This window comes from Octodon degus, unplaced genomic scaffold, assembly GCF_000260255.1.
Source record: "Octodon degus isolate 3935 unplaced genomic scaffold, OctDeg1.0 scaffold00018, whole genome shotgun sequence".
Lineage (NCBI taxonomy): Eukaryota > Metazoa > Chordata > Mammalia > Rodentia > Octodontidae > Octodon > Octodon degus.
Window position 1 is genome coordinate 13,651,276 of NW_004524594.1, and position 26,677 is coordinate 13,677,952.

The following is a 26,677-nucleotide window of genomic DNA, read 5'->3' on the forward strand; positions in this document are numbered from 1 at the left end:
ATAGCTCACTGCAACATACAGGCATACCTCTACAGTGGTCCCAGTACTGCTGTGCTGTATCAGTGATGGCAAACCTTTTTAGAGCTTTTAAAGATGCAAGCAGCCCACTGCTGCCATAGGCCTACATGATCCCTGTGGCCTGTAAGAAGGCCTGTGAATGGGACAGGTATCAGCACCATGATTAGGTTACATTATGTAACAGAGCTGATGCGTTTCAGAATACGTGACTATGATTCCAAATCAGTTGACTTCAAGTTAATCAAAAGGCAAATTATCTTAGTGGAGCTGGACATAACAGGGAAGAAGAAACTGAGTCTACTGAAAGAAGAACTACCGGTTAAAAGGAATTGAACTGCGGCCCTTAAAGCAAATGGTTACCCTGAGATCTACCTACAGACAACCAGGAAGGCAGGATCCGAAGAAAGCAGACCTTTAGGAGGTAAGAGCAGTGCCTGACTGACAGCTGGCCAGGAAACAGGCTGGAATCCGATAGCCCCAAACTGGAAGACCCAAGCTTCACGTGAGAGTTCTCTCTGGGCGATGCCTAGATTCTTGCCCTGTGAGGCTGAGGCTCACTGTGCGCAAACCTGTGGCCTACAGAACCGTCAGGTGCTCAAGATGCTACGTTTGCTGAAACTTGCCATCCACAATAAAAAAGTAACACAGGCAAGAATGTTCCAACCTGGGATATACCATTAAAGAGACACCGTAATGTGCACTGCAAGTCTGCCAGGAAAAGGGATCTATGCATTACATCAGCTCCAGAGAGGGACGCATGAACTTCCTGTTAAGTGCAAGTAACTTATTTCAAAACGAATGAACTCTATGTAGATGAGAGGTCATATGGGCAAGGAAATCTAAAATGCTGCATCATAGTGTACCTCTAAGTACTGGAAGAGGGTAAAAGGGGAAAAATGACCCTATTATGTCAAGAAAGTACTTATGTGAGCAATCTTAATTTTACAGATGAGTACACTCCCAGGGGATAAATTCTACATTTAAAGCACAATATCTCTCTCTTTCTCTTTTTCAGGTTTTTTTTTGTTTTTTTGGGGGGTTTTTGGTGGTACTAGGGATCAAACTCAGGACTGTGTGCTTGTCAGGCAAACACTTATTCCACTGAGCTATCACCCCAGTCCTAAAGCATAGTATTTTTAAGGCATCTATCCCTAGATGTCAGGTGATTCCAGGTTAAAAAGGACACATCTGATTGTACTATTACATATTACACATTGTTACATGTTATATATCATTACATAAACAAATCAACATGATTGTGATGTAGCTGGAATAAACAGAAAAATGAGATCAGTAATGGATCAGAAACAGAAACTTTGAAATCAGATGGTTAGAAAAGGATTAAGATGTCAGTGAAGAATTATGTAACAAGGTCAAGAGCTAGAAAAAGTATCTTCCCAGGCAGAGGGAAGAACAGGTGTGAAGGCAAGAGAGAGCAGAGGGAAGGACAGAACGGGAGGAGTATGTGAATAAAGCAGAGTTACAAGAGAAAGCTGGACAGGCAGGTAGCTAGCAACTGCCAGAGCTGGCTTCAAGCTCCAGCCAACCCAAAGCCTGCACACTTTCTGTACCTTTTCCAATACCTATGCACATGATATGCAAGTTAAATACAAACTAAGGGTGAGTTTCCTCCTAAGAATAGACTCTCAGGGAATTAAATAAGCCTATCTGAGATTAACAGCAACACTAGAATGAATAAAGACATAGGACCTACCTAACTGAAAGCTATACATGGGCACCCAGACAAAGGCATTTTTACCCATCATAGAAAGAGTAACAGAGACCTGGTGGCAGTGCTAGTTCTCAAAAGGAAGCTACAACCTGGTCATGGTGACAGGAAGACTGAGGGAGTGCGACAGGTGTATGTCTCAAGGAAGTATTTTATGGATCTTTGTGGCTTTTGAAAAGCTTACTTCTGTGCAGAAATAATTTTAACTCTGCATATGACATTTATACCCAAAAGTACTGTTTTCCAGGTAACTGTGATTATACATACATATCTGCCAACAGAATCCCTAGAGACCTACATTATGAGCCAAAATTTCAGCCAGACTGAAAAAATGCTTGTACTGATTAAAAAACAGGGCTGCTGATTCAGAAAAATGCTTCCAACGGAAGAAATTTAGGAAGCCCTTATAAGTCACAGCCTAACTATAAGTCTCTTCCATAATTTAAGCTCTGTCTGCCAAACTGTAATACTGATCTGGATTTAAAATAAAATTTAGGGTAGGCAAGATAGATCAGCAGTCTAAAGCACCTGCTTAGGAAAGCACAAGCAAAGCTCAGAGACACTGGTTCAATCCCTGGCACTACATGCTGCGCCAGCCCCGTCACCATGGTGGGCTGAGCCGGTCACCAAAAAAATCTTTTAAAAAATTCTACAGTTTTAAATTATCTATAAAAAATGATCTTCTTGGGCTGGTGAGATGGCTCAGTGGTCTAAAGCACCCACTTAGAACAAGCTTAGCAAAGCACAGGGACCGCGGTTCAATCCCCCAGCACCACATGCCAGCCATCCCTGCCCCCTGGTGGGCTGAGCTGCCCCCCCAAATAAATAAATAAATAAATAAATAAATAAATAAATAATCTTCTAAGGGCAGGCCTGATAGCTCAGCGGATTAAAGCACCTGTTTAGACAGGCACAGGGACCGGGGTTTGATCCCTGGCACCACATGCCATGCCAGTCCCGCCCTTGGGGCACCCTGAGATGGTGATTGAGACTGGGTGTGGTGGTGCGTGCCTGTAATCCAGGGCTTGGAAGGCTGAAAACAGGAGGATCAGTACAAGTCCAATCTGTGTAGTGAAACCCTGTAGACCATATACTAAATACATTTAAAACAAAGTTAGCTTATGTGGAAATTAAGATTTGTGCACAAAATGTTACTTGGCAACAAATACAAGTAAACAGAATTCTTTCACTGTAAATAAGCACATAGCAAGCACTTGTGGTAACTGGTTCACAGAAAACTTTCACTGCTGATTTTCTAAGTATATACTTCATGAAGTATAAATGTTAACTATTGATTAACAGTCAACAATTTAGTTTCTATAGTGCAGAATAGATTTTAGTAATTTCCATGGGTTAAGTAACTAATTATATGGAATTTACAAATTAAGAAGGCATGAAGAACTATAAAGCTAGGAGAAAAACAAATACCCAGGCACATCCTGCACAAATGCAGGACACTCTGAAAATTCCCTGTAGTAGCACCTTCTCATCACAATCTCCCACAAAGCAATTCACCCGGGTGAATTAATTTAAAAAAAAATCACCAAAAAGAGGACAAGTGCCTGTCATACCAGATTTTTGAGATTAACAAAAACATTAGCTTCAACTATGATTTAAGAATCAGATATACCAAAGACAGTGCAGCTGCAGGCACAGAACCTCCCCGTGTGTTCTGCCTCTAACTGTAGCCTAGCATTTGCTGTCCTTTCATATTCTGATAGGCACCGAATCAGTGCTGACACTGCACAGCACGCATTTTCTAAGGAATACGTTTAAATGCAAAACTGCAATAGCAGCTCTGACACCTATGATTTTCTTCACAGATTTAATGGGTCAGAAGTTCATTTTCAGCAGGTAGAAGAGACGCCTGTGCTATTTGCACTTGCTGTTGACCGAACATAGAGGAAAATAGCCTTCACCATTTTGAGAACATGTGCAAAGGTATTCGGGGGAAAGTTTATTGCCAAATCCTACCATTTTTCAACTATATCAGAGGGTAACATTTCTATAAATAACACCAGGCCAAAATTTTTTCTACAACTCAACTTGAAAACACAGGCATCTTTATCTTCAGTATAGGATCACAGAAAGTAAAAATCCTCAGTAATGTATGATTTAAGTCTCTATTTTTCCTCATGAAATCTTTTGTAACATTTTATATTTTGCAGACTAAGTATTAATTTACTTATGGTGGGGAATTAAGGAATAAGGATAAGGAAGAGAACGGGGAAAATATAGAAGATGGCAGAACTATTAAAAGCTTAACTCTTTTACTACTGCTTCTAGGGTAACTAGAAGGTAACATTGCACAATTTTGTTCTCCTTACAAAATGTTATATTAATGAATTACAACTCACGTTTTTTATAACATATGTACTAAGCATATATGAAAAAGAAAGAGAAAAGGTCTTATTTCTCTATTTTTTTTTTTTTTTTTTTTTTTTTTTGTAAAAAAGAGTCTACAGGGTGTTAAGGGTCTCACTAGATCAGACTCGTAGTGATTCGCCTGTTTACAGCCTCCCAAGAGCTGGGGTTACAGGTGCACACCACCACGTCCATTCTCATTCGCTGTCTCAGCACAGCCCAGGGATTGAACTCTAGACCCCTGCGCCTGCTTGCAGGTGCTTTAATCTGCTGAACTACTTGGCCGGCCCTTTGCTTCTCCAGTGAACCACTGGCACACTACTGCAGCATCTTCTAAAAGGTCACCGAATCCCACAGTTCAAGGACTTCTGCTCAGTTTCCACATTCTCTGACTTCTCATCCATCTCCCAATTTAACTCTCTAGGCCGTCTGCCTAGGGATGCTGCCAATCACGCTGCTATACCACCTATTAAACCACCTCCTGTGACACACTTCCCCTTACTGATCACCCTAATCCCTGGCGGGACTCTAAAAGCTATCAGTAAGCTTAAACATAACTCACTCCGCTGAGACAAATGCATGCCCAAAACTACAGATTTCCATTTGCAGACCCAACATGGTCTATTTTACCACATAGACCAGAACTACAGTCATTCCTTGACCGCTGACCTCTTGTCTCTAGTCTACACTCAGTCATCTGCAGGCTTCTGGACTTCATCCTCGTGGGTCTGTTTCAGAATCTTCCTTGTGCTTCCTCTACATACAGCACAGTAAAAAATTTATGATCTCTCACATTAGACTGCTTTATGAGCGCAGGAATTTGCTTCCTTACCATAAATAGTTTTTTGTTCCAGTTTCTCCTACACAAATTTGAAAAACAGATTCTTCTAAGCACAGTTGTGATTATTTTATACTTTACCTAATTTTTAATGATCAATTAATTAAATGTAGATACTTCATCCTGTCCCACAGGAACACTGGCAAGGCAGACCTACCTTTTCATGGCAATAGGGTTTTATTCTATTTCTGCAGAATGCTACTATGTCATATACTGGTAAATGATTAACAAAATAAAGGCACTGATTATAGGTACTAAAGAAACAGTGACAAAGGGAAAGAAGCTAGCCTTGACTGGCTGTCAGGATTCTCAAGTTTTAGTGTTTTATGGGTAAATGAACCTTTAAATCCTGTAACTAAAAATCGCATTGCTTTGGATGTTCTCCCAGGACAGCAGGTTTCCAGCATGTGTACTATGGTATGAACTACCTAGTGCGTATATAACACAAACACACACATATGGTTACAAAATAGTAAGGCCACCCTTTAGTGTCATGGCAGTGGGTTTGTGGCACAGAAAATGTTAATGTATGAGTTGTTGTTGTTCTAAACTAAAGCCTTAGTATTCAGGTTTAATTGCAGTGTTGGCACTTCGCAATAACTAAGTGGGTTTTGGGCTGCAGTCTGGGCATTTGTCTCTAAAAAGTTCACCATCACTGGTATTGAGAAATGAGGACCACTAAGAAAGAAAGCTAAGTGCTTTCAAAAAAGAAATACCCAAGAGTCAATTGTTGCTCTAATGAACAGAAAATTAGTGAAAAAAGCCAAGCTGCCTAGTCAAGCACTGTCACTTAATAATTTCACACCTTTTGCTTTAAATTTGTAAGAACTCTGGCCATTTATTTCTTACCAGTATTAGTCTAACATCGAATGAGTATACTGCTTCGAGACATTAGTTCAGTTTGAAATATTTAATGACTGTCAAAAGAAACGTGCAATATATCACTATAGTGTTTACAAGTCCATTTGTTCATTCTCTGTCTTGTTCCTTAGACTGTCTCAATGGGGAAGGGGTCATGTGTTTTTATATACTCTTAAAAGACCCAAAATATTTAGCCAACTGGAGAGATGTACCCACTTCCTGAAATGGGGAGACTCCTTATCATAAAGATGTTAGTTCTTCTTTTACAAAGTTAATTAAAAGTTCTCCTTACTCCTATCAGTGGAGCTTAAAGATTTGTTTAAAATTCATTTGGAGGGATAAAATAAGAACATATCAGTAAAACTCGTTTATTAACAACAAAGAGTAATGGAAAGAAACCTGACACCTCTATCAGATTTTAAAGCATATAATTAAACATTTACAATTAAAAGTATGGTACTAAAACAAGTGGGATGAAATCATGGAGAAACAGATCAATGGACTAGAAAAGAAAATCCACAAACAACTAACTGTTCTGTTACTTTGAAACAAATGAATAAAAGCCAAATAGATAAGAATTACAATATTTGTAGAAGTATATTTCCATGTGTTAGACATTTAAATGCATTTGAGCAATGACTTAATACAGACTTGAAACAATACAAAGCTGCCTCACTGTTTTGCACTCTAGGTTTCTGCATTAATCTCCGTTCCTAAAGATCTGGCTTAGTCACACACTAAATTAGAAATACGGCTGCAATTATTCAGAAAACAGCCCTTGCATAGAATACAACTTACAGGGACAAAAGCAATTAAAAGCACAGAAGAACAGTATTATCTCCTTTTAAATCTAAACACTGAATAAGTTCTTTTAAAACTTTCAGAAAAAGGATAAATAAGCAAGTTGCTCATTACAAAAAGCACACATACTCCTTAGTGAAGACCCCCCGAGGGCCGGTGGCTGTGCCCTGGCTGGCGTCCAGCGCATGCTTCTCCAGAATGTTGCGCGCAGCTGGGCTTACTCGGAACCTAAGAAGAAAACATGCAACTAATTAACATTCCCATTGATTCAAATAGATCGAAATGTCAAGAGCTTGAGGGATAATTAGAAATTTAAAATACTAAAACTAAACGGACTCCCATGGATGGTCACAGTCAAATAAATTCATCTGTACTGCTCTATTTTATTTTACTTTTCTTACTTTTTATTTTTCATAAAAAAATTAACTAGCCACCACGTCAAAATATTCTTTTAGTAAGAGTACCTATTCATTAGCAATAAGCAGTCATATAGTAAGTAATTAAATTTCAATGGCTCTTCATAATACATCAGTAAAAACTATACTGTTCATACATTTTTATTATGATAAACTATGCAGAATATTTTAAATCTTAAGCACTTTAAGCTATATAGTTCATTGGCATTAGGACAATCACACTTTTGTGTAACAATCACCACCATCCATCTCCAAAACTTCATCTTTCCACTGAAACTTACGTTCATTAAACAACTTTCCATTCCTCCTTCCTCCCAGTCCCTTATTATTCCACTCTGTCTCCACTAATCTGACTACGCATTTCATATTTTGTGTCACCGGAACTACTCGGTGTATGTGCTTCTGTGACTATCTTAATTTTCCTCAGCATGTCTTCAAGGTTTATCCAATTGGTAGCATGTAACAGAATGCCCTCTCTGTTATGGCTGAAATACATTTCAAGGGACATACACAGCATTTTGGACCCAGGTGTTGTTTCCACCGTTTTGCTATTACGTACAGTGCTATGAATGGTGAACACGTATGCATAAACACGGATGCCTTCTTCTGATGCCTTTGGACCTATTTAGAAGTACACTTGCTGGATGCTGCGGTAATTCTCTCTTCTGACCAGAAGTCCTACTGCTTTCACTGCAGCTGTAACGTTTTCCATCCTCGCCAGCGACGCAGCGCCAGCTTCCCCACATCCCCACCGCCACTTGTTATATTCCCAGCTTTTGTTTCTGTTGCTGTTTTTTAGTAACTGCCATCCTAATAGGTTTGGAGTGGTGTCTCACTAGGGTTCTGATTTGTATGTCCCCAATGATTAATGTTGCTATGTTTCTCATGTATACACTAGTCATTTCTTTACCTTCTTGGGAGAATTGTCTGAGGCCACTGTCCGGTTTTAATGGGTTTGTTTCAGTGTTACTGAGTTGTTTCTGTATATTTTTAAAATCCTTGTTTTTTGAGGGTTTTTTTTTTGTTTTTTTTTGGAACTGGGGATTGAACTCAGGTCCTTGCACTTGCTAGGGAAGTGCTTATTCCACTGAGCCATCTCCTTAGCCCCTAAAATCCTTGTTTTATATAAAAGTACTTTTATTTTACATATACTTCAGAAGACTAACAGAGCAGAAAAACAATTACACTGAATGTATGGACAAAGAAGCAGGTGCACCAAGTTTATACGGCTAAGGGTCTATCTTCTCTTAAGACCTTCAAGCAATGTAACAAACATAAATGACTACACACTCAAAAGTGAAACAGGCTGGGTCTGAAAGTTTAAAAATAGCAAATGGAGAACAATTTGCTATGTTTCAGGAAAGTAGCTCTACTTTACAAGTGTCTAGCATTATGAAATCTCCAAATCTTTAAAGAGAAACTCAGTTTGATATTTTTATATAAGATCAGTAAAAACACAATTCAAAACTCTTTATTTTTTAAAAAAAATCACTGTGTAGGTCAACCTTGTGCATATCCACACATCAGTCAGTTTTGAACCCACATCAGCCCTCAGATTGACTGTACAGTGTACGCTTACCGGTGCAAAACGATATTCCAGTACCATTAAATAAAACACACTGATGAGACTAGCTGATTTTCATAGTAAATGAATGGAAAATAAAAAGAGTCAAAGCATGGCAATCTTACTTTTTGTCTATCAGTTATTGTGCCATGCCTTACAATACTTACAAATACTATGAGTTGACTGAAAATAACAAAGTAAAAAATCCCTCAAACTGATACTTGGAAAACACTGAATTCTTTTCTGCCCAGAACTGATGATATAATTAAAGAAAAAAAAAAAAGTAATAAATGAAAGGCTCTACATTTTTAAGTCCTATTTTTTTAACATAAGGTAATTCTATATACTACTGAGAATATTAAAATAAGTAAATTTTGCTACAATTTGGAAAGGATACCAATTAAAGCTATGTAAAGTTATACAATGTTACACATGACTCCTGTTCCCTAAATAACAGTTTTGTTACAGAGTAGCTGAGCTCTTATCTGTCAGCTCAAATGCATTCACAGTTTAAAAAGGAAAACATGTTAAACTGGTAATTTCATCTTGTCAGTTTTGCATCCGAAAACAGAATTCATATTAGAGTAGTAAGAATTCCATGAATGGGAACACAGAAAGGAAGTCTGGTACACTGAATGCCATTCTGGAATCATAAAAGCTAATTCAAGCTCAAGTGGACACACACTGTTTTGTTCTCCTCTAAGCCAGCAAGGCTTTCAGAGTACCTGGAACACAGCAGGTATTCAATAACCGTTTACTGAATGAACAATGATAGCAAACTAATCACTCCTAGATCTCAGGGTCCTAAGAGAAAAAAAGGCAAGATGAGCAACTTTCTACTTAATGTTCAAAGATGCTTTGAATATACTGATGATTAAAAATCTCAATAATGACCATAACACCTTTTTCTCATTATTAAAGTAAACATACTCACTGTACTGTATCAGGTGGACCCTTCTTAACAGGTAGAGCCATCTGTGGTTCTGGTGAGGGGCCAGGCACTGATGGTTTTGGAACTGGTGGTGGAGGACCTACGTCTTTGGGAATTTCAACATTTTTCCAGTCTTTTCCTTCTTCAACCATCAAACCAATTAGTGAACCCAGCCGAATATTTTTAGTTCCTTCTTCAAGCTATATTTTAAAAAGAAAATAATGGCAGAGGTAGAAAGCCTTATGAGTGAATGAAGCAGCTCATTTCCTAGTTGGACACATCTATACTGGCTAGAAAAATCTCTTACATGTGAGCTTTAAGGGCTTTCAACTGAACTGCCTGCCTCCACCTTCACCCTGCCGCCTTCCTTCCCTACCTTCCCCACATTCCTTTTTTATCACTTCTCTCCAAAATACTCATCCTACCTCCCGAAAGGAAAAATATAGAAGTGCTCCTCTGACAGTCTTCAAATATACAAGAGCTAGTGTTGCCATGTCAATTAAACAAATCCAAAACAGGAAACTGTGGTTGTGCACCTCAATTATTTGTCTTTCCCATACAGTATCTATACAATGGCTTTAGAAGTGCAAGCACTCGTAAGAGATTAACTCCTCCAAATTAGCCCTGCCTTGTAAAATTAATTTAAAGCAAAATCTTTTCAGTAAACCTAGTCTCTGTGCAGGGCTGCGTGTGTGTGTGTGTGTGTGTGTGTGTGTGTGTGTGTGTGTTATTCCACTGTATAGATAGAACTGGTTAACTATCCTGGTTGTGTTAAATATAGTTTGCTTCTCTATTATTTTTTTCTCCACATATCTACTTGTAAAATCCGAGAAATAAATCTCATGGAGCTTTTATAATTATATTAGAAACATAGTCGTGTCCCAGCTAACCAATTTTCAGACAATATCTGCCAACTAACAACCTAAGGGAGATCAAAATTGTTTTTTAAAAATAAGATAAATCAGTATGGTAGTATTGGCATAGACAGACCTGAGGATCAATGGAACAGATTGGAAGACGCAGACACAACTGCAAACACACTTAGCCACCTTATCTCTGATAAAGGGGCCAAACATGTTCATTGGAAGAAAGATAGCCTCTTTAATAAATGGTGCTGGAAAAACTGGCTTTCCACATGTTAAAAGCTAAAACTAGATCCTTGCCTATCACCATGCACAAAGCGACAGTCCAAATAGATCAAAAACTTAAAATTTTTTTAGACTTTTTTAAAAATTCATTTTATTGAGAAACAAATAGCAATGAGACAGTTTCGAGACAGTTTCAATAATTAATATATTGCATATTGTCTTTGTAGTGGTTATTCATAAAAAACTTAAATATTAAAATGGAAACATTAAATCTTCTGGAGGAAAATGTAGGTAAAAATCTTAAAGACACGGGTAGGCAGAGAGTTCATATGAAAAAACTGCACAGGAAATGTTTCAAAGAATCAACAACTGGGATCTCATCTTTTTGAAAAGTTTCTGCACTTCAAAGCAAATCTCCAACAGAATAAAAAGAAAACTCACAAACTGGGAAAAAATTATAGCCAACTGTCCCTTCAACAAAAGCCTTCTATCTAGAACATATAAAGAATTTTTTAAAAAAAATCGGGCCCCTCAAATTCAAAGACCCAATCCAAAAATGGGCATCTGATACAAATATACATTTCTCAGAGAAAAAAATACAGATGGCAAGTAAACATACAAAAAAATGTTCAACATCATTGGTCATTTGAGAAATGCAAATTAAACAACACTAAGACTCCATCTCACCCCAGAAAGAATGGCTCACATCAAGAAGTCAGTCAATAACAAATGCTGGAGAGGCTGTGGAGAAAAAGGAACCCTGTTTCACTGTTGGTAGGAGCACAGACTGGTACAACCACGATGGAAATCAGTATGGAGATTTCTTAAAAAGCTAGGATTGGAGATCCCATTCAAGCCAGCTATTCCCCTCCTGGGTATTTTTCCAAAAGATCTGAAAGCCTCATAGCAAAGCAATGTATGTGTACCCATGTTTATAGCAGCACAATTTGTCATAGCTAAATCCTGCAAACAACCCAGATGCCCATCAACTAAAGAATGGATAAAGAATATGTGGTATTTTTATAGGATGGAGTATTATTCAGCTACAAAACACAATAAATTTGAGTCTTTTGTTGGTAAATGAATGCAACTAGAAAACACTCTTAAGTGAAATCAGACCCACATGTACAAACATCGTATAGTTTCCTTAAGTGCGAGAACCTGAGAGAAAAATGTAATTTGAAGGGTATAATACATGCTGGGAAAAGGGAATGAACTTATTCAAAAAGGAAGAGTTACTAAGTTGAGAAGGAAGACAGGAGAGGGAGTGGGGGAAAGAGATTTATCTATGTATGTAAGCAGGATGTTTTGGACAACTGTACTGGGCATTTCTGCTGGTCTAGGGATAGAAGCAGTTAATGCTTTGATTTGTTTTATCTCCTTTTTTCAATTGTTTGTGCTTTTTCTCTTCTTAATTTCTTATGCATTTCTTTCTTTTTCCTGTCTTCTTCTAATTTTACATCCATATATCTAGTAATATGGTTGGAATATTAACTGATTGGAAGACAAAACTATCTATGTATTACAACAAATACTATGCCATGCCGGCCCTGCCCCTTGGGTGCGCTGAGATAGCAATTGAGACTGGGTATGGTGGCACATGCCTGTAATCCCAGCTCTTGGGAGGCTGTAAACAGACAGATCACTCTAAGTCCAATCTAGTAGTGAGACCCTGAACACGCTGTAGACCCTTCCCTAGGAAAATTCCATTCAGTGTGTGCTGTTTGGACAGAAATGTTACAGAACACTTCCACAAAAAAAAAAAAAAAAAAAAAAAAACCTAAGAAATTCATATTACTTTTGTTAAGTGAAATTCTGTCTCAGAATTCTGTAATTTTTAATTCTAATTTGTACTCTCTTTTAAAAATTAATATATTTTAAGCATTTAAACAGAATTAATTTATAAAAAACAAGCTAATTTTGATTTACTAATGACCAATCCCTAGAATACCATTAGCTAGCAATATGTTACAGGGTCACTGAAGAAAGAAAATATCATTCCTTCAAAGCATTCTATTATTCCTTTTCAATTATTTTAAACAAAGTTCATTACAAATGTATTTAATAAGAAAACGGAATGATAATTTGTAAGGCAACATTAACAGTAATCACAAAGGGGAGCATTACTCCCATGATGGGTTTGACACTTTGCAGTAACACTAATCTTGCTTATTTATATGTATGCTACCCTTAAAATAATCAGGCATAAATTTTGTAAGTTAAGAAGCTTTATAAATTTACTAATTACTAATGAAAAATATGAACAATGCTTTCATGAAAAATAGCACAAAAATGGGTGTACAAAAGTAAATAAGGACAAAGAAAGTGTTACAAGCTATAGAAAAACACTAAAACACTCCAAGAAAAATGTAGTTGCTTGGTTTTTGTATACTAAAAAGATTCACTTCTGTGGGCTGGTACATTGTCTTTACTATGTCAACAAGATAAGATTATCATATTAAAAAACTTACCTTTTTGTTTCACCTCCCTACCCTATACATTTCCTCTTTCCTTTTAAATAATTTCTTCCTATTTCAGATATCTATCATACACTTTGGTCTTATTCTTTCAGTTTCTCACACCAGGAAGACAACATAATGTTTAAATGTGTGTTTGATTTGTTTCACTTAAGAGTACGGTCTCAAGTTGTATCCTGTTTTGGTTGAATAGTGCTCCATCATGTATTAAAAAGAAAACCTTTTTTATCCATCCTCAGTTGGTGGATGTTTAGGTTGTTTCCAAGATTTAGTTGTTAGAAACTACGTTTTTATAAATATGGGTGCCCATATACTGCTGTGGAATGTTGTTAATTCATTCCAAAGGACGTCCAGAAAGGGATAGGTCAAATAGGACCTCTAATCCTACTTTGGTGAGGAAGCCCCACACTGACTTCAGTGGTTGCACCAGTCTACACTCCCACCAACAATGAAGAAAAAAAGATTTTCGAAAAAGGATAAAATAGAAACAAAGCTTTTTAAAAGAGAGGGAAAGTAGGGGAGGAAGAATCAAAATCTCTAAGTAATTTTTTTAGTACATTTAGCTCTAAGTAAATTTTTTGAAAGATCATTGGACTCAGATTTTTTTCTAAGTGTTTACTTGCTTCTGAAATGCTAACTCCAAATCAAAGTAAAAGCCTATTTCTCTAAAAAAAAAAAAAAAAAAAAAAAAAACTGACAGCAAAAGCATGAAATATAAATTCTATTTGATAATTACTTTAAAAATTAAAGCATACAATCCAATATCCTACTATAAGAACACGATTCAAATTTAAAATATTCTTTCAAAAAAGGAGAAAAGTTTATTTTAAAAATATCAGTACATGTCTATATAGATGTGTGTCCAACAATACTTAATCTGAAACTGACACTTCAGCTTTTGTTTCACTTACTAGAAGTTGCAGAAGTGATTCCATATATTCCCTATCAACAAATATCAAATAAAATGCAATTTTAGGTATTCACATTTTTCTAATTATAAAAAGTTTCATCATGAAGCAGGAAACTCAAATACAATGAGATTTGGTCTCAATATAAAAAACTAAAAAAGGAGCTGGAGGCTTAGCTGAATAAGGTCACCCTGAATTAAATTCCCAGTGTCATGTAAAAAGAATGATTAATACTACTTCTCAAAACTACTTCAAACAATGGTCTACTAATATAATAAAAGTTATCAGTGAATATATTACCAGCCAATAAAATACTGGCACTTGCCTGTAATCCAAGCACTGGGAAAATTAGACTGTTTCAACCTAAGAAGACCTAACATGGCAGGAACAGTTAGGGTACTAGTAGCTCATGGCTAAGAACACAGTACCCATGTCTTCACGTTAATGGGGCCTCCCATGGGCTTCCTGGAGTGACTCCCCTTGACTCTACCCACCTCTACTGCAAGCCTCCCAGCGTTGTGCGCTCCCAGCTGAACCAGCCTCATTATGGCAGCTATGTGGTGAGGCATGCCAGATTTCAAGCTAGGTGCCACAGGGGAAAGCATTCTATAAGACTGCTGGGCTCTTTTCCAGATCAAAGCATGACGGGCTTGCTGCATGCCTGGCAGGACTGTGGCTACTCAGCAACCTAAACAAACGAAACAGCAGCTTTGCCAGTTTGAGAATTTACCCACATGGACTGGTGTTGCAGGACCTTTCAAGTTAAGACACTGATACAGACACAGAGCAAAGAAGAAACTGACGGTCTTTCGAACAAGGTAGAAGAATGAATGAAAGAACTGAGCCAGAGCAATCTGGAGCTGGTGAAGCCTTTGTCCCCCATAGTTTGCGGCACCATCAACAGCCATTGGACCACTGGTAACAAGTATGACACTGATGAAGTGGTGTATGATGAAGGCCCGCCTTATCAGAACATTACAATTCTACCCTGCAAGAAGTTTGGAAATATCCTCATCCTCAGTGAGGATATTAATTTGGCAACACGATTTGGCCTATACCAGGCTAACGTGGCAAAGAAGATGACACTAGAAAAGATGAGCTGATTCTGGGAGGCGGAGATGGAGGCACATTATGTGAAACAGCAAAGTAAAGCCAAAGATGGTCACTATGGTAGAGACTGACCACACAGTGTTTGACGGGTTTAAGAACCACATGCAAAAACCATGTGGTGACATCTGAGGTAGACCACTGTCATATTCTAGTAGAAGACTGCAACCCAGTGCTGAAGAGGCACATAAAGAAAGGAGAGTTTCGTTGTGATCAATGTGCTGACAGCTGTCCTACTCTTTCTGTCTCCAGAAGATGATTCCATGTGGGGATTTCTCCAACTGAGTGCTGACCTCACAACATAAGTACTGAAAGAGGATGGGAAATACTTTACACAGGGCAACTGTGTCAATCTCACACAACTTGGGCGCCTGCCTTATCCTGAGGAATTGCGGAAGGAGATAACTGGGTCTGCTCACACCTGGAGCAGCAGTACTTTATACTGCCTGCTAGCAAGCTGGCCTTAAGGAGGCACACGCCCTCATCACGTGCGCTACAAACAGCATCTGGACTTCCATGTGCTTGTGCATGATATCACAACAGGCTAAGCAATTACAAATTCCAAAGTTTTCTTTTTCTTTACTATTTTAATTTAGAAAAGCAAATGATGAGCTAGGATGTTACTTCTTAATGGAGTCTGGTGGACTAGTGCAAAACACACTGACTCCCTAGGCTTAACCACTGTGCTTTATTTTGGACCATTCCTTTTTAAAATAAGCTTAGTTATCTAACTCTTTGGTTCTGACAGCAGACATCTCTTATATGTAATCCTATAAAATCACTTTACTTTATGCTACAGTCTGAGAATTCTACCACAATGAAAAAGGAAGGTGTAAAACTTGCTAGTGGTGGTGGGCTGGTGGGGAAGAGAGGTAAAAGACAAAAAAATCAACCAGATCAAAAAACCCACTAGTAATACCACTTTTTTTGTCCATTCTTTTCCCTGTAAAACTGCACACACTGTGACATGAATATATTCCCAATTGCATTACCCAAAAAGCATGCAAAGTAATGAAAGAGCCACAATATGTATATATGTCACAGGATCTTTCTTTGGTCAGGAAATAAATATGTCGAGAGGTGGTGATTAATGACAACTACTCAGCCTTTTGCATAGCACTGGGGTCCAGATGAATATGCATTACTGACCTACTGACATGGTTAGCAATTTGAAATGCATTACTAAGTAGCTAAGTGGAAAATTCTATCAATTTTGGAAGATTTCCACAGTCAAACAATCTGGAACTAGGGCCAAGAACACAGCCTGCCCAAAGCACACCAATAAAACGTAACTGGGTTTATAACATATGGTAATTCAAGCACTATCTTCCTTTTTCAAAATATATAAATTAGTTAAACGGTATGAATATTTATATTCATGTAGCTATAAAGACAGGATAATTTTAACTTTCAATTCATACTTCCTCCAAGAAAGTTAAGTCTTTTCAGCAATGTGTTTTAACCCAGATGTTAGTATCACAAATAGCTATTAAAAGCTTTTGACATTCTAAAGTGTCAATAATAAAACATAAGTAGTTTGAAAAATACTAGTGACTTCAAAAAATGCACAAAAGGCAGGGCCTAGTGCTGCAAGCCTGTATTTATAGCTGTTCTGGAAGGTGAGGCAGGAGGATCCCAAGATCAAGCCTAGCATGAGCAACTTAGTGAGACCTCTGAAGTAATAAAAAGGGCTAGGTACATAGCCACACGGGGGCGCACAGGGCCCTGGCTCAATTCCCCAGTATAAAGGCTTGCAGTTTATCATTTTTTTTTTTTTTTTTTTTTGGGGGGGGGGGGGGGGGGGGGGGGGGGGGGGGGGGGTAAACGTACAAGAGGATTAAGAAACACATTAAAAACTGTTAGAAGATCTGCGTCTAACAAAGCATAACAACCCAAAGTGTGGCCTCTGGCTGGAACAGGCACAGTGTCCTCTGCACTTGTTATGGGTGGGCTTGGGATCTGAGATTGCATTTTGTTTCTTCTCGGTGGCATTTTGTGTATCACTGTCTTCTGAACTTTGTTGTAAAGCTTTGGTACAGTTATAACCTTAGCACCTACTGAAGTTCAGGTGCAGATCTTTGAAGTTTGGATTTATCCAGCTGTGCCTGGCTTGGGTCTAGCTGCTGTGCTCAGCTCCTTCCTGCTGCTGCCCTTGGGGGTGAACCTGTTGTGCCCCTCTGGCAAGATGTTCTGCTTCTGGACTAGCTGGGTGGTTCTGTCCCTACTCTCTCTGCAGGGATTGCAGTTGCAGGGTTTCACCTCAGACCTCTATGCCAAGCCTGAGCTGAGTCTGGAGGGGACAAGATGGAGTAGGGGGTAAAGGCAGCTCTCCCACACACTCACCAGGCCTGGGCTAGGACTGGATCTGGGAGTCCCTAGAACGCAGCAGAAATTCTCACTGGGTGGGCGGGGGGGTGGTGCTGCGGAGTGGTGGGGGAGTCCCAAGGGGGTGGAACAGGGTCTCACCCACGCTGTGCCTGGGGGCTGAGATCTGCAGGTCCTGCTGGCACAGAGTAGTCGGAAGTTTTCCCACACACTCACCTGGCCTGGGCTAGGACTGGATCTGGGGGTCCACAGAACATGGCAGAAATTCTCACTAAGTGGGCGGGGTGGGGGTGTGCTGCAGAGTGTTGGGGGGGCCCCCAAGGGGGTGGAAGAGGGTCTTACCCACGCTGCGCCTGGGCTGGGACAGGCAGGTCCTGCCAGCGCAGGGTAGTCGGAAGCTCTCCCACACACTCTCTGGGCCTGGGCTAGGACTTGGAACAGGCATAGGAAGCTGCATCCAGTCAATGTAGAGGGAAGCTGGTGGCTCAGAATTAAAACCATACTAACAACTACAAACAGGTATACAGCTTACCTATACAAAGCAAACTGCATAGGTACAAAGGGAGGCTTACAATCCAGCCACCAGCCAACATGAATGATTAGACAAATGTCTGGACAGACACGGGGATTTCTGTCACTGAGAAATGAATAAACAGTTCTAACACTTATTGAACACTTGGTGGGTAATAGGCTTTGGGATGAATATTACATAGTCTCTCAATTAACCTTCCCCACTCACTACCCTGTGACATATTATAACCATCTCCACTTCTTTATGAAGAAAAAGGGACCAAGGCTTTGGCACTGTGTCCATAGCTAGCTAGTAAGTAGCATATTTAGCTACATGGAATGGGCCACAGTGTGGCACCATCCGGTCTGAGCTGCTCTTCCACTCTCTGGCAACTGCACTGTAAGTGAAGAAACAGCCTGCTGGCTGGCTCCGTCGCTACTTATGCCTTACACCCCTCAACAGTGATGTTTTTACTTACTTTTCTCATGTGCTCTGAAGTTGTTTTAAAACTAAAATACCTTGTATACAAAATTCAGAAAAATAGGCTATTACTGGACCTTCACAGTAACACTTTAAACTCGTGAATTAAAAATAAATAGAAAGTAACTCTACCTCTAGAAACTTCATGATTAAGAAGTCTCCATCCTGTTGAAGATTGTCAGAATGAAAACTTACCACTATTTTGGCCAAGATGCCGTCGTCACTTGCATCTAAGGTAACCACAGCTTTGTCGGTCTCGATTTCACACAGTGCGTCACCAGCGCTCACAGTGTCACCTGCCAAATCAGACTGAGTTTGGTTTTTTTCTTTTATAAATGTAACTGTTAATACGAGTGTGTATAAAACATGAAAAAACAAAATACACTGTACATATCTGGACTGTGGAATCATAAGTAGTTCTCACTGCATGTGCGTGTTTGTATGTGCATACAAGTATGTTTTGTTTTCCAAAAGCTCCACAATACGTATAAATTATATTTGTCATTATGAAAGCTGTTACAAAGATTTCTGAGCATATATTAAAAATGAAATTATACTTTACAGAGACAACAGCAAGAAATCAACATCCTCTTTGGGAAAAAAAAATCAACTTCTGGCCCCATATCTTCTTTTTAAAACAATTTTACTATTCTTCTGTCAATAGAAGTGCTACAATTAATAGAATACTTTGGTTAACATCTTAGGGCAAGTTGAGGAACCAGAAATCTATCAGCATCATACAGCATGAGTGAACAAAAGGAGAAACGCAGATACACAGTAAAGTCATTCTAAAATTTGGGCAGCAGCTGACATTACCGACCCCCTGCTTTCTGGATCTAAAAGCAGTCTGTGGTGGAGAGGGAAGGTACAAAGGTTTCCTCTGGGAAGTGAAGGAAGCTAAAAGTGGCCTGGTAGACCCAGGGGACCCAAACCAGATTCATCACCTGAAGCCTTGGCAAAGTGAGGTTCTTCTATTCCTAATTTGAAGCTGACAAAATAAGCAATCAAATTCTATCGCCTGAGGTTTTGGCTTTAATCAGAGACTATGGGTACAGTAAGTTGGGGGAGAAAACCACTCCTCTATAATAAGAAATATGTCAAGCCACCCTTTGGCTTCAGGACCAATCTGACAATCTCCCCAATAGGAACAGCAAAAAGGAGGGAAGGGGGTGGGGGGAAGACATTGAAACACCTTCCACTCAAAAGAAAGTTGCAGAAGAAATGTTCTGACACATGAAGAAATCTAATACTAAAAAAGGATGCCACAAAATAAATAACTAGAAAGAAACTGATTTTAGAAGTAATTAATTTAAGGCAATCTGAAGGATGTCAAATTAATTATCTGGAGGATGTCAAATGGTAAAAAAATGAAGGTAAAAGTGCTATCACAAGAAGAAATGATGTACAGACACAAAATATTATTAAGTAAGAAAAAACAAAATCGAAATCTTAGAAATAAAAATTTAAAGGTCAGCCAAATAGCTCAGCAGATTAAAGCGCCTGCTTAAGCAGATGCAGGGGCAGGAGATTTGATTCCCAGGCCTGCTGTGCCAGCCCCACCTCCAGAGCGTGCTGAGATGGCAACTGAGACTGGGCATGGTGGTGCACGCCTGTAACCCCAGCTCTTGGGAGGCTGAACGCAGGCGGGTCACTATGAGTCCAATCTATGCAGTGAGACCCTGAAGACTCTTACTAAAAAACAAAAGGAAAAGGAAATAAAAACTTAAATCACTGCAATGAAAGGAACCAACAGGACTTAATCTAGACAGAAAACAGTGACACTGAAAGTCCAGAACTTAATGTAAGCAGATAAAAATTTAAGAAGAGTAAAAAAACCAAATAACAGCTAAGGGACAGAGATGGAGGCCACAATGCCTGCCTGATGGGAGTTCCACGAGAAGAGGGACTGGTAGAAAACCAATACATTAAGAGATCAACACTGAGAATTCTTCAGAACTCTAGATATCAATCTTTACCATGAAAATGGTCTGCATAGTTGTACTGATCAGGAAGGGGTTCTCCAGATCTTGGTCTACATGGTGGTAGAATACATACAAATTAGCTCACATCTTATGCTAGTTATATCTTGACAAAAGAGATGAGACAAAAAGAGTATTAGACTGTATAAATATTAATCCACAAGAGATACACTGTAGGTAAACCACATACTATCAACAATAAAAACACAGTCTTAAGTTATCAAAGAAAGATAGCTTACTTCAACAGAATGACAGACTGTGAGCACACTTCTTAGCAGCTGCAGTAAAGGTCAGGAGAAAATGAAATAATATCTTCAAAAAAATGAGAAAAATAACCCTAGTATTTTATATGCAGCCATATAAAAGAATGAAAAAAATAATTCCTTAGGCATAGAAAGGCTAAGAAAATTTATCGCTAGTGGAGATGAGCTCATTCTTATGGGATGCAGTTGAGCAAGAAGAAAAGTGGACACACAGAAAATCCTGGGGACACAGGAAACAAGTTAGCAGAAAATTGGTTAACTGTTCAAACACGAACTATTCAAGGAGTAATATATGAGGGTTTAAAAAAGTGAAATCCAAACTCCTAAAAATCCTGGGGACACAGGAAACAAGTTAGCAGAGAATTCGTTGACTGTTCAACCACGAACTATTCAAGTAGTAATATATGAGGGTTTAAAAAAGTGAAATCCAAACTCCTAAAAAAACAGTAACATAAATAATGTTTATGAGATAATTAACCATGCTAATGACTGAGAAGGAAAAAATACTGTGTAACTAGACTTTACTGACAAAATTTAAGACTTTAAAATTAGAATCTCCCCTCCCAAAAAAAAGACAAGAAATACAACCTACAACACAGAAGAAATGGAAAATGGTCATGTAATAGAAAGTAGATACACATACACACAAAAAAAATCAGTAAAAATACAAGTGAACACAAAATAAATCCAAATAAATGACTAATCATAATAAATATAAATGGATTAAAATCATCTATTAAAAACAGTGACTATCAGAATGAATAGAGAAAACTTTAGTAATTTCAGTTTGTAAACAAGCTAAAATACAAATGAACAGAAAGACATTTAAGACATACCAATGTATGCCCTCAAACAGCCTCCCAAAATAGCTGAAATAGCAGTATTGAGATGAACATAGTAAGAAAGTGTGAAAAAGAATCTGTAACACTAACTTAATAAATATGCTCAGAAAGGCTTTCTAGAATTAAAGATGAGAAGATGAGCCTGAAAAGACGACAGAGAAAGGCCAGCCAGGGCAGATGGCAAAGACTAAATGGGAGAAGGTTTGCTTAGTAGAGTAAGTATAAGGAACCTCTCTCAACTCAGACATGAGGTTCATTCCAACTCAAGACATTTAGTAGAGAACCTAAGTAAGTTAATATTAGTATCTCTGACTCTCAAGATTTTAAATGTATAGCTGTACAACATGTATCACAGATCTAAAAGGGTTAGGCTAGTACTTCACATACCCTTTGAGATAACAGTTTATATCTTTAGGTAAAACAACCATTAAGAATCAAGATGCAGGGTGGGGGACTGATGATTCCTGGTACCAAAAGAAAAAAAAATCAAGATGCGTTGTAACTTCCCATCCATAGTCTGTCACATTTCAAACAGATCGCTCAACAAGTACTAATGTACACAGCATTACAGAAAGCACTCAGTACAAAAGCAACAATGAGCAATGGCTGTGCCCACTAAGAGTTTACAGTCCAGTGAAAAACACTGAGCAGCAGTCAGGATGCAGGCCCATGCACGGCTTAAGCAACTGACAGGACTTCTTAGCTGTCCTGTTGATGGCAGCCCTGGAGCATTCCAGCACCATCTCCTCATGATCTGTGTCAATGGCAGAGGTGGAGCGGACCCAGAGAGAGAGTGCGGGTCCCAGAAGGGGGCCAAAGCAGAGGCCGGCCCGGGGGCCACTGCCCAGCACCGACACCAGCATCACGACCTGTTCCTTTAACCATATGAGTAGCTGCCAGAGCTAAGAACAGAAGAATACAAAGGCTTCCCTCTTTGTAAAGTCGAGGTACCAAGCAGTCTTGGTCAGATTTTATGGTGACGCTTACTTTATTAACTAAACACATCCTAAGGCTTTCACAAAGTAATCGTGTTTGACCAAAAGTTAAGAATCATCTCAAAGATATGTGTGGTGGTAGTCATACAGGCGGGCTGATGACTGCTTGTAAGGCCAAGCACACCAGATCTACATGGAAGTAAAAGAGAAAAACTGACTGCTCTATCTAATCACCAAGACACTCATGATTAGAGATAAAATTCAACGGTTTGCTCAACATTTACAGCTGCCTCTACATGAATGACACTGTATACGAGACAGACACTATAGCAAAAATCATAAATAAGACAGATCTACTTCAAGAGGGTCCTAATCAGATGGAATAAAAGTACAAGATGGCAAAGCCAATCCCACTCAATTATGCAGGGTCCCTAGTCAGTGGCCGCCAACTCTTGTAGCTTACTGCCATGACGCCTGCAGGGCCTGAGACCTAAGGCAACCTGGCTGCCTCCCCTATGTCCCTCCAGCCTCTCATTCCACCTGTCCAGTGGCTTTGCACAGGCAGTTCACCACAGAACGTTTCCATCACAACAGAAAGTTCTATTGAATAACATAGTAATCTATAATTCCATGTCAGCTTTAGCATTCTGTTCGAATACAAATATTAGCAATAGCTATCAAAAAGCATAATGATAAAAATAATTCAATAATAAAAGGAATGAACTGCTGGTACATACTACGACATGGATGAATTCCAACCATGCCAAATGAAAGAAGCCAGTCAGAGAAGCCCAAATTTACATTATTCTATTTATATGAAATGTCCAGAAAAGACACAATTCTAGAGACAGAATGCAGATGGAAGTTGCGCAGGGCTATGTATGGGAGGGGGAAGTAAATCCAATCAGGCAACAGAGCTCTTTTGGGGATGACAGAAATGGTGAAAAATGACTATGGTAATGGCTGTATAACCTACACATTTACTAAAAATTACTGGATTGTGTACTTAAAATAGGTAAATGTTATGGTATATAAGTTATACCTCAAATAAAGTTGTTAAAATAATAACTACATACTATACAGAAAAAAACACTGTTTATGCAATATATTTGTCAAAAATTTTCCACTTTAGCTCCACAAACATATATTCCAGAAATAAAAGAAACCAAAAAGTCTTCTACAATGGCATCCAGATACTAAGGTAACTCTCCACTGGCTCCTAGTGATACAGGAAAAAGCTCCCCTCAGAAGCAATTTTATTTCTGAATTTTATACATGGCACACCTTGACACAGTCTTAAATCTTAAAAGAAAACTATGTGAAACATTCACATTTCCCAGTCATCTTAAGAAATGCTTACCAAGAACAGCAGCATTTGAGAAACCATACCAAGCATTGCAGGGACCCTTACGCACTATGTACCATGCAGACGTGGTAATAGTTTCTGACCTTGTGCCTAAATATTTCACACAAGTGTTTCAGCCAGGTATAGTTATACTATGCATCATGGCAGAAATTCTTAAATATCTCAAGAAAGAAAAGAATATTTCTCATGTGCACACAACTTTTTTTTCTTCTTTTAAGAGATTTGACTTATCAGTTGATGAAAAACTATGCCAATTTTACACAGAAAATATCTGAAGCACTTCCTCCCTATTAAAACCTATACTAAAGATGTCGAACTGCCATTCAAGAGATTCTGAAATTGAAGCTATCCCTCAACACTTTCAAAGTGTCTTCCTTACTAATTCTCTAATGTGTATTTTGATTCAATCCTCAGTCTTAAGTACAACAACACTTATAAAAACACTGTTCTGAGTCTCATTTGTCCAACCAAGATGGAAATCATTTATATGCTATACTATTGTTTTCATAACATAAAAATGGAAATGAGAGTGAGTTATGATGCAATTCTTAAGCTGGAGATACACCTTAAATTACTCACAAGCAGTTCTCATGGTACAGCAGAAAATAATTCAAAAGACAAAGGATGATTCCCAACAGAGTTCTTTTCACTGTACCCTTAGGGCCTTCCCTTTTGTTGGCTGGCTCAGGCTGCCTTAAGGGCGGGTTTGGTGAGGAATGTAAAATGTGGAGGTGGGGTCTGAACAGCAGTCCCCTGTGCCTGATTCAGTTTGCCCAAGCAGGAGCTTTAAACAACTGAGCTAACCTACAAGTCCCCCTTGCTGCCTTCTTCTTCTCCTTTTTCTCCTTCTCCTCCTTTTTCTTTTTCTTTCTTTTTTTTTTTTTTTTAAGGAAACTTTTTATTGCTGCCAGAGGCATTTATCATCAACCAGTACATGGTTCTAACTGCAATACCTTCCCCAGACTGCAAAGGGAGCTCAGGATCCAATAGTCATTACAAGAAGCACGGGTAGGTTGGGAGACAGGGAATAATTTTTATCAGAAAATCCTAACACCCTAACATAAAGGAGGGTACTGAATTACATGTTATGCAAATCATAGAGCTGACCCAACATCTAGACAGTCTCCTACTGATTATAAATGAGTGGAAACAGATCAGTTACAAAAATCTAAGTCTGTTACATTTCTTTGATGAGCACCTGGATATATTAACTTTGTCACAAATTCTTTTATACAAATGACAAAAATGCTTTCAACAAATTGTAAGTGTTCTAGTTATATGCCATTTTAAATTTTAAGATAAAATATGGTTGTATTTTGTTTTTAAACTCTAAAACCTTAAAATGAGACAAACACAAAATCCAGTGATAATGTGAGAACTTTTTCTCTTACCACCTCTGATTCATTTGGACAATTTCAAAGTATACTTTCCAGACTAACTGGAATCTAAATCATGGAATAAATGTGGCTGTCACACTTATTTTGGTGGGCGGGGACAGGGGAGGCACCTATCCATTGGAAGGCAGAGAACACAGATCAATGAGCATAAAATTCATTAGGTATTCCATAGAAAAATAAAAGCAAAAGAAAAATCACAATGCTGGGGAAAAGGGCTGACAGCTGTTAATTTTAGAATTATTTTTCCAAACAATTTTTTGAAATGGAGCAAATGCTTTTTTGCACTAAAATGTAGTTGGCCCCTTGCTTTCTTATCTTAAAACACACATGCCAAGCCAAGAATCATCTACAAACTCTATGTTAGCCATAACTTTCTTTGTGTAACTCAACTAACATGTTTTTGGTCCTACCCCTGAGTTCCTACAGTAACGCCACTTAATTTGTAAAGAATCAAAAATTGATTATACATACACACATGCAACAAAAGCCGTTCTTGGTTTTAAAGCTGAATTCATATCCACATAATTCAATCACTATTTAGCATTTACTTAAAAATAAGGCAGATTCATAATTAGATACACTATTCTTTTTCATAAATTTCAATCTTACAATTGTATTAAAAATGACTATATATTAACAAAGATTGCAAGATTTAGAAATATAGCTAATAGGAAAAAAGGTTATTTAAAAGTATTATCCATCAAAATACAAATTGGTTTTCCACACAAAATGAATCAAGTTATCAGATACATCTGAGCATCAGGCATATTTAAAAATAGCCATTTACAATCAATGTGTACAGTACATAAATGTTAACAAAAAGAAGCAAATTATACTGGAAAATACAATATAATCACGAAAATGACCATCTTTAAGTGATCACAGTGGGCTGGTGAGATGGCTCAGTGGTCTAAAGCACCTACTTAGAACAAGCTAAGCCAAGCAAAGGACAGGGACCGCAGTTCAATCCCCCAGCACCACATGCCAGCCAGCCCCGCCCCCTGGTGGGCTGAGCTGGCCACACACACACAAAATAAATAAAATTTAAAAAAAAAAGTGATCACAGTTATAAAGTTGTTATAAAAAGAAGTGAACAAATAAAAACAAACATTAAGATTGTTTTCACTTAATAGTGTATTGGTAAATAAATTTTCCCTTCAGTTGGGAAAAGAACAGAGACATTCAAGAATCACCTTCAAGTATGCTCCCGGAGCTTAAAATCCTGCCTGTCTCACATGAAAACAGGCATATTATCATCAAAAGGAAATAAAGACTACAATGATGAGATCAAGTGTCATCAGCCTCTTGATCATTCTGTCCATATTCTAACGGGTATGAATAACTTATGCAGACTGCCAGGGAGGCTGCAGCCTGAAAGATAAATGCGACCCAAAGAATATTCCTATCCATCTGCCTGTGTATCTGAAAGGGGGAAGAAATTTAGTCTTTTTAAAAAGGCCCCCAAAACACTTTTCTG

At 38.4% G+C, this 26,677-nt stretch overlaps 1 protein-coding gene and 1 pseudogene across 1 annotated transcript in view; one reads left to right on the forward strand and one right to left on the reverse strand.

Annotated features, from left to right (window-relative positions):
* Positions 1-26,677, reverse strand: part of Pdhx (pyruvate dehydrogenase complex component X) — a 76,002-nt gene that overhangs the window by 26,825 nt on the left and 22,500 nt on the right. The window contains exons 3-5 of the mRNA XM_004627049.2: positions 18,614-18,714; positions 9,526-9,722; positions 6,741-6,839 (exon numbers count right to left, since the gene is read on the reverse strand). Coding sequence (XP_004627106.1) covers positions 6,741-6,839; positions 9,526-9,722; positions 18,614-18,714 — 397 coding nt within the window. The remainder of the gene's footprint in view (positions 1-6,740; positions 6,840-9,525; positions 9,723-18,613; positions 18,715-26,677) is intronic.
* On the forward strand, positions 14,575-15,569 carry LOC105741634 (annotated as a pseudogene).